Here is a 9,838-nt window from a genome sequence, read left to right as displayed (position 1 = left end):
GCGATATACATCATGTTTCTACATTTTATATAAAAATTTTCTATTATTATTTATTTATTATTTTCACGAGACAATTTTATTAATCACGTGTTCTTGATCATTGTAAAACTAAATCTGGCAACACTAATTAAAGAAACTTTATCCGCCAGAGAGCGCTTTCGCACGAACCAGACGATTTAAGTAGGGGAACCTGAAAGTGGGAAAATCGGAGAAAGAGCTAAATTCTCCATATTAACACTGAAGAAGAAGAGAGCGCTTTTACTGCTTAATGCGAGTTTGTATTTTGAAATTGTATTAAATATTTTTGATAGTATAAAATGTCTGAAAGAAAGGTTCTTAATGTAAGTATTAGTTTTTACTCAATATCATTACATCTGATAAATTCTATACATATAAATAACGAAATTTGACACATTGACACATATCTTGTTAGAAGTTACTTCTTCATACAGGAAAGTATCTGATAGAATATGGCATAATTGAGCACTCAGAATTATCATTATGCAGAATACATTCCAAGTCTAGGCCCCTCTTCAGCTGCTGAAGTGTTTGAAAAAACTGTTCTTGATTAGTCAAAAGGATAAAATTGTGGATGTGAATGACCTTAACACAGCTGTAGACCATCCCCATAGCAGCAAAACGACAAAGGAATCATGGTTAATGTTACCCTAGGTATCGAACATGGCGTCGGTCGGCGCTTCCGGTCGCCATCTTGTTTGCGAACTCGGCGGCGGCTGCTCCACTGCCGCAACCCCCCCGAAAAAGGAAAAATAGAATTACGAAATAATAATAATTTTATTTCGTAATTCTTTCTTATTACTAAAAAAAATATAAAATGTGTATTTTTTTTACTTACGTTCGAATGCTTCTCTCTCTTTTTTCCTACTGTTTGTGTGTTAAACCGAGGTCGAAATCGAGGCCTTTTTCGTATTTGCACTTACAGAGGTTAAATTCCAGAAACGTATACCGTCATGGCAGCTCATCTCTGATTTTAGCAAATAAAAGAAAGGAAACAGTGGGGATGCACGTTCTAACCTAACCTAACCTATTCTAATAAAATACCATAATTATTACCAACCATTTTATTAGAATAGGTTAGGTTAGGTTAGAACGTGCGTCCCCACTGTTTCCTTTCTTTTATTTGCTGGAATCACTTTCGAGAAGACGGAAAAAGTCCCGGTAGGTACTGTACATTCCTGCCAAAACTCTTTGGAGGCAACGTCCAAATCACTCATTCGGAAGAAAAATAACGAGGGAAAAAAAAACAAAAACACCTTCAATTTAAACGAAATAACACCAAATTTTTGTAACAAACCGACCTTCTTCTTCTTCGTCGTCACACAAATCTAACTTTCGCACGCGCACACACCCCTCGTCCGTTTAGCAGAATTAATTTGCATATCCCGCCACGTTAAAATTCAGCGCCCTCTATCGCAAGCGTAACTCGGTACCCCGATACGAGATTACCGGAAACGCCGCCATCTCGATACCTAGGGTAATATTAACCGGAATCATACCTTGACGTACAGTCCTTTGTGAAATATGGCTGCCCCAAAATTGCCCTATTTTCGGGCACAACTGGAGTCACACTAAGAGTATCACGTTTAGCTATTTAGTCTGCGTGATCATGCCATCTTTGCATTGCTCACGTGATTGTTTGTGGAGCACTTGATATATAGTTTTGGGGATATGAGGCTCTCCCACCCGTACACTGATATGTGAGCGATATAAGCGAGGTTGAGGTCAACTTTTAAACACGAAAACGTGTACATCGGACGTTCAGTGCTGCTTTCCTGTAATTGTATACTTGCTTACTGGAGAATTCAAGTTAAAAATAAAAAACCATTTAACTGTCCAGCATAATTCTTTAATAACATAAAAACATTTTCAAACGCATTGAGCGTTCATCATCAGTTATTTCTCTAATTTGAAACGGGAAATTCGAAAAATTACGCAATCGAATTTCAAATAAATGGTTATGTAAAAAATTAAAAGGTAACATGTTATAAACGAAACTGATATACAAATTTCTGTGTATTTAATAAATAATAATAAAAATAAATAAATAAAAAATCTATCCAAGATTATCCTAAGTCCGATTAAGCCTTTTTTTTATAGATCTATGCCAATTCGTTGCAAAAAGATTTCCAAGCAGACGACAGCCCATCTGCATCCCTATAGTTGATACACTGCGTGCTCTTCTGCGCCCTGTGGATTTCCATCTTTTCGAGATATTTTACCGCGTGTCTAGATCTAGTAGCTTTTATTATAGAGGCCTGGTCCCAGAAAACAGTAATGCCTTGTTGTTTAGCATAAGTGGCAAGGACTGTACTGTCAACAGTTTTGCTCACTGAAAGCTTATGTTCATTGATTCTTTTTTCAAATTCGGTGGATCCGGAGCATATTAAAATGGCGGTATTTCGATCTTGGATAAGAAGAGCGCACACGCATTGCACAAACGTTTGCAATACAGTTAAGGAATTACAATATGTATGAAGAACTGCCATACAGCATGGCTACGGGAGGAAAAGAATAGAGGCTCTCATTAAGAAAGATAATAATCTGGCAAGTAGGCAAAAGCAAAACCACCAAAAAGAAAAAGTTGTCCTCGATTATATACCCCTCCTTAAACTGATTGTCAAGAAGGTTTCCAAAAATAAGAACTTACAAATAGTTTATCGACGTAATCCCACTATATACAGGATATTAAGGAATGATAAGGGTAATTATGAACGTAACTCCTTAACAGGAATATACTCAATACCACTAAGAGACCATAGGTTCAACTCTAACTTAGTATATATAGGTGCAGCTTTGAGGAATTTGAAAAAAAGAATCCAATGAACATAAGCTTTTAGTGAGCAAAACTGTTGACAGTACAGTCCTTGCCACTTATGCTAAACAACAAGGCATTACTGTTTTCTGGGACCAGGCCTCTATAATAAAAGCTACTAGATCTAGACACGCGGTAAAATATCTCGAAAAGATGGAAATCCACAGGGCGCAGAAGAGCACGCAGTGTATCAACTATAGGGATGCAGATGGGCTGTCGTCTGCTTGGAAATCTTTTTGCAACGAATTGGCATAGATCTATAAAAAAAAAAAAGGCTTAATCAGACTTAGGATGATCTTGGATAAATTTTTTATTTATTTATTTTTATTATTATTTATTATTATTTATTAAATACATGGAAATTTGTATACATGTTACCTTTTAATTTTTTACATAATCGTTTATTTGAAATTCGATTGCGTAATTTTTTGAATTTTCCGTTTCGAATTAGAGAAATAACTGATGATGAACGCTCAATGCGTTTGAAAACGTTTTTATGTTATTAAAGAATTATGCTAGATAGTTAAATGGTTTTTTATTTTTAAGCTTTCCTGTAAGCCTGTAAGTTTGACAACAGTGTTTGGAATGTCGAGCGTGATTCCACTGACTATCCGAACACCATTGTCAAACTTCTAGGCTTACAGGAAAGCGACATTGAATGTCCAATGTACACGTTTTCACATTTAAAACTTTGGCCTCAACCTTGCTATTGAGTATCCTAGTGTATTGAAAATAGGCAGTAGTATTGGTTCAAGATAAAAATTGTTTTTGGTTAATTGGAGTTAATGTGTTTATAATGTGTTATAGGCACTGGTTACAGTGCCTATAACACAAGCGAGAGGGCAACAAGAACTGCTGCCATTAGATTTCTACATTTGGAGACACGTATCTTGCAGAGGGTTGCATGTTGGATTTTTTTATTCTTTATCAATAAATAATATTAGAATTTCTGTTAAACGTATGATAGATTCAACAGAGCATACAATGTGACTCTCCATCGTGTTGCTGATTTTGGAGGGCTGTATCTCATGAAGAGTTGCATATAGAGTATGTTTCCTTTGACTTTTTTGTTTTTATTGGTATGGTTTACAGCTCTGTTGAGGTCCCAACAGTGTCACTTACATCTGTGATCTTACCTTTTTGACTTTGCTCAGGACCAGTGTTTCAAATACATTTCAGCAGCTGAAGAGGACCTAGACTCAAAATGCATTCTGCAAAATGATAATTCTAAGTGCTTGATTATGTCTCTATCAGATATTTTTCTGTGGGATAAGTTCTAATTTTATCAAATTGCATGATTTAAGAAATACAATAATTGATAGAACAAAAAGCTCAAATCACATAAATAATTTTGATTTTATTGCCTACAACTGTGTTTGTCTGAAGTTATGGAGGAGAAAATAATGTGCATCACTAAGCCATATAGTTTAATATTAAAGAAAGATATTGAAACCAGTCTTCAGTAATGCAAGATTAATATTTCTCACAGAATAGCAACTTATAATTGAGCCATTCACAGACCAAATTGATTAACTTCATTTGTAAATCCTTAATGTAATTGTTATTATTTTTACATTTTTCACGTAACTAATTTTATATATCACTACAATAGAGCTATGCTTTAATATAATGGTATATAAATATACATTCTACAATGTTTATTTAAATTTAAAGTTTAAAAGGAATTTTTAAAAATAATTTATATTGTCAATTTTTATACTTTTTGTTTTATGGAGTTAAGTGATTTGACAAGTGAGCAGCTCAATTATAAGTAATATACATAATGACCTTATCATGTCTATTTTAATCAAGAATAATTTAATAATACAGTGCATGAGTTGCATATTGATTGACAGAGCAAGGTATGACACTTCTAATTGGTATGGCATTTTAAAACAAAATTTTTTTAATTTTATGTAGGGCAGGGATGGCAAACCTTTTTCAGTTTGAATGCCATATATTAAGCATGTTTTTCTTTAAACATCTTTATGCGTGCCAAAGTTTTACACTTCAAATAACGATATTTGAAGAAATTAAACAAACCTGTTCTAATTAGAATAAATATAAAATAGCTGATTGAAAAATTAAAAAAAAGAATGATCAGGTGATAAACCAAAATGATAATGGAAAAACAGGTGACAAACAGAAATCGTATGATACATTACGTGTCGTGTGATTTTTCCTTACATGCCATAGGTTTGCCACCCCTGATGTAGGGGATAGGGGCATCAAATGCATGTCTTGCCCTTTGCGGCATAAAGTCTAATACCGATTCTGTCATTTTGAACTGCTTCTCCAGTAAAAAAAATTCTTAATTGAAACATTCAGTGAAGACAGACTTATAAGTAAGTACTGTAAGTTTCCACAGTCTGCTTTCCAGATTTGACAGTAATTGATTTCTAGTTTTGAAAGTATTGATATTTAAAGTCTAATGTATATCAGTCAGGTCCTTTTTACATTATCAGAACTGAAAGATGATATTTGATGTGAAGTCAGTTCCATTTATTCAGATATGCCTGCAATTATGGATTATATCACTCACCTCAATTCTGTCATACCTTGTAGTAGATGTCATGTCAAACACTTGCTGTTCTAATAAACAAATTGAGCACATGATAGTCATTTTCATTATTTTACTAATGCCTCTAGTGCCACTATCAGGAACTTTTCTAACAAAAACCCTCATTTTGAGAATACTTAGTGCAAATCATGTTTTAATTCAATGGTGTTTTGTTTTTATGAATAATTTTTAATGTTTTTATAAAATTTTGGCTGACCCTACATATATATTTACACTCAACTCATTTTATTTAGTTTTTATATGATTCTAAAGTAATTTCAATTTTTTTTACAGAAATATTATCCTCCAGATTTTGACCCAGCCAAAATCCCAAGATTGAGACTTCCTAAGGACAGACAGTATACAGTTAGATTAATGGCACCCTGTAATATGAGGTAAATTTTATTTGTAGAATAATAATATAATTTCAGTTACCTTTAATTAATATAAATATTTATTTGTTTGGTTACTGAGATATTTAAATTAGTAAATAATAATAAACTTATAAAATTTGACAAAATATTAATTGCTTTATTTTATTAATAACTATGATTGAATTCATTATTGAATATCACCATTTCTCTTGCTCACAAAACTTGATTAAAGCTCAGATTTAAAAAAAAATGTTTACACATCAAATTTAAATTTTTGCAATTTTGAAAGTTTGTATAAATTAATTGGATATTCTATATCATCAGTGGCCAACTGCCAATTCCTCAGGGGTTGCTCTGGAAAATTTAAAAATATTGCCAACCATTTCACTAGTTTTAAAATTTTTTGCCACCTCAAATTATTTATTGCTATCAGTTTTACTTTCTAATTAATGCAGGTGCTGATAGCCTTATCAGTTTGGCAGATGGGAAGCACAAGTAACATGTTAAGCCATCACTTACAAAGAGAGGTTTCCAATTGACTTGATGAGCATATAGCCATAAACACAAACAGTTCCTTGTCCAAATAATAGGACCCACTTCTCAAGTGTTTACAAAACATGGACCTCTGAAAATTCAGTGTTTAACTTAACACTGTGATTATGCTACTCTATTTTCATATCATTTGTCTTTTTGTCCATGTGCAGTAACGTCTGAAGCTTATTTGCTTGTGAGGACATAGTATGTAATTGTGACCAAAAATATATGAAAATAAGTCACGCCAATAAATTCCCCAAATTTTGTTAGCCAATAAAAAATCCCCGATTTAGATATGCTGGGCAGCATTTGGGCACCAAACTGCCTTTGGTTCTCAATGTCACTTCCTACTTTTCTGCCCAAAACTTGCCATGTGATGTCATGAAATAGCTAGGTATAGTGTGCATTGCGCATGAGCTAGACATTCTGCTGTTTTTCCTGAAGTTTGCATTGTGATTCAGTTTTATGCTAAATGTCAAAATAAGCAAACTAGTGTTTTTATCACCACTTGTTATTACCAGTATTATATTTTTATTGCCACCTTAATAAAAATATTGCAAAGTGGCAATTTTGACTCTATACAGCATGACCTCTAGGTTCCTAAACATATGTAATCCACTATATAACTGGATTGCTGTATGTTAGATCTTTCTATATAATACGTCTCTGTAATCCAAAAATATGGTAGACGGACTCACCGCCAATTTTCAGTTAGGAACTACAATTTTATTTTCAAAAATGACAAATTTTACAGAGACGTATTATATAGAAACATATGTAATCCAGACGTGGACATTTTCAAAATGCATGTTGTAAATGGTTTGAAAAATAATTTACAATAAATCTGATTATATTTTTATAAGTTTTTATTTTACACCAATCTTTTCTGTATTGCCTGATATGTTATTTTTTTTATATGTATATCCTTTTAACTGTTTTTGCCACCATTTTCAAACCACTGGTTAATTCAAATGATTTGTTTACCCACCTGGTTATAAATTATAAAAACAGAAAATTTGATTCCCATACATGCACTTTCGTGTTTTATTTGGCCTGCCATTTAAAAATGTTACCCATTTTTGTTTTATATGAATATATTTGTATAATATAAAATTATCAAATTTTTCTATTAAATGCAGGAACTATTTTATAATATTTCAGTGTATTTTATTATAAGATCATTAGAAATCAAAATGATTTTTTTAGCTGTTTAATTTATTTGGATTTGATATCAAAATGGATATAAACAAAAGCTTTCTTGTAAATTACTCTACAATGATAATTTGTAAAGTAACATGCATTTTGAAATTAATACAGAAGTTTATTCATAATTTATAAATATATTTTATTGATTTATTTAAACTTTTTTTTCTATCTAGATGTACAACTTGTGGGGAATATATATACAAAGGAAAAAAATTTAATGCTCGTAAAGAAACAGTACAGAATGAAGAGTATCTTGGAATTAAAATATTTCGTTTTTATATCAAATGTCCACGATGCTTGGCAGAGATAACCTTTAAGACTGATCCACAAAATGCAGATTATGTTGTGGAAAATGGTGCCACAAGAAATTTTCAGGCTTTGAAACTTGCCGAAGAACAAGCAGAAAGAGAGGCAAAAGAAATAGAAGAGGAAGAAAAAAGCAACCCTATGAAATTATTAGAAAATCGAACAAAAGCATCAAAACGTGAAATGGAACTGTTAGAATCGCTAGAAGAATTGAGAGATTTGAATCAAAGACATGCACAAGTAGATTTTGATAATATGCTAAGGCAGTATGCTGTTTATGAGGAAAATTTAAGAGTAAAACAAGAGGAAGAGGATGAAGCTTTTATTAGGTAATTATTTAATTTTAAAATTACATAAAATAGGTAGAATTTAAATCAATTTTTTTTTTATAATTACAATTTGATATGGATATGTTAAATTGTGAAAATTTAACCAGTTTTTCATTTAGGGTAAAAATTGGTTAGGTTATTTAATAGAATAACTAAGGCTAAAAGTAATGAATAATAAGTTTTTTGAAGTCACATTTGTTATGAAGGATCTTTAATGTAGATTTTTTTTTTACCTGAAAATATTGTTAGAAATTGAAAAAGCAATTGATTCATAAATTGGGATTAAAAGAAACTTTAAGATTTAGTTAATGCATGAAGTTCAACTGTGTACTGAAAATATTTATTTTTATATTGTTACAAAATAGTTTCTAACAGTATAAAAATAATTTGTAGCATACAGAATAGATTTGCCACTGCACTAACTGGTTAAATGTAATAAAGACACCAAGGCCAGTTAAAATCACAGTAGACTTTAGTTGTATGTTTATCTGATAATGTCCATTTTTAAATGGACAAAAACATTTGTATGAGTAAAGTCTATTGGGATTTTAACTGATCTTGGTGTTTGTGAGGTCTTTATAGTTGAATACTTGTAATATACTTAATTTATGTAGTTTGATTTTTTATTTGAGTATCTATTTTATTGACTTTAATCATTTTAATACAATATAACATTTAAAATTTAATATAATTTTGCTGGTGAAGGTTTATCTAGGTATTTTTACATGTTTAACATTTTAAAATAAATTAGTTTAGATTAATTTTAAAAATACGAGGGTTGTCTCAAAAGTAATGCACAGTTGGCTCTAACTCGAAAAATATTTATTGAAGAAGATACAAGTAATTACAGGCCTTTAAAATAATCCCCTTCCTTATCAATGCACGCTTGCCAGTGGCGCGGAAGTGCTTGGATTCCGTTCAGCATCCCCTTCTTATTGAGCATCCAAATCTCTCAAGTCACTTTTCTTTGGAGCTCTTCCAACATTGAAAAATCCCCCATAGGAGTTCCTTTGGCCTGAGGAAGAGATTGAATTCAGGTGGGCTCAGATCAGGACTCTAAGCTAGGTGGTGGAGCTGTTCCCAGCCATATTTTTTGAGAAGTTCAACGATTTGTGCACTGATGCCGCCACCTTTCATTTGCCTAGCACCTGTGTTAAAATACAATGCACACTCGTTTTTGAGATTCCTGTTTCTTACTGTGATTCTCCAGTCTTTGTCAAGCAACGTTGCAATTGAAGCATTTGTGTTATCAGCTGTTACAGTAAACAGCCATCCCGCACATGGATCGTCTTCAATGCTTGTTGGACTTTCTCAAAATTTCGTGTGCCACCTCTCTACTGTGCTATGATTTACAGTAAACCTACCACACACTTTTAACGCAGCATGAATTTCGGGTACTTTTTTCTGCACACTGTTTCAATGCAAATATATGCATGTTGCTCTATTGCTGAAATCCGACCCGACAGACTGTTCTCATTGTCTTTTTGAATTTTTGGTATTTTCCCTTTAAACGAATCCCACTACAATATGATACCAATGTGTTTGTAAGACTTCAATCTACACACTGATGCTTCGATCAACTGTCTACATTGCCTACAATGCCTGCTAGAGCGCATTGTGCATTACTTTTGGGACAACCCTCGTAGCATTAAAAATATTTCATTGTAGCAGAGAAATTTATATAAAAATGTGTTTT

General features: G+C 32.3%; 1 protein-coding gene across 1 annotated transcript in view; it reads left to right on the top strand.

Annotated features, from left to right (window-relative positions):
* The first annotated feature begins 138 nt into the window (after positions 1–138).
* LOC111638590 (coiled-coil domain-containing protein 94-like) overlaps positions 139–9,838 on the top strand; it is a 14,601-nt gene continuing 4,901 nt past the window's right edge. The window contains exons 1-3 of the mRNA XM_023384320.1: positions 139–341; positions 5,688–5,788; positions 7,681–8,142. Of these exons, the coding sequence (XP_023240088.1) occupies positions 318–341; positions 5,688–5,788; positions 7,681–8,142 (587 nt within the window). The 5' untranslated portion in view covers positions 139–317. The remainder of the gene's footprint in view (positions 342–5,687; positions 5,789–7,680; positions 8,143–9,838) is intronic.

Source organism: Centruroides sculpturatus, unplaced genomic scaffold (assembly GCF_000671375.1).
Source record: "Centruroides sculpturatus isolate CEXI.00-Female unplaced genomic scaffold, Cexi_2.0 scaffold1182, whole genome shotgun sequence".
Taxonomy (NCBI): Eukaryota; Metazoa; Arthropoda; class Arachnida; order Scorpiones; family Buthidae; genus Centruroides; species Centruroides sculpturatus.
Note: the sequence above shows the minus strand (reverse complement) of the source record. Positions and strands in the feature narration are given on the sequence as shown.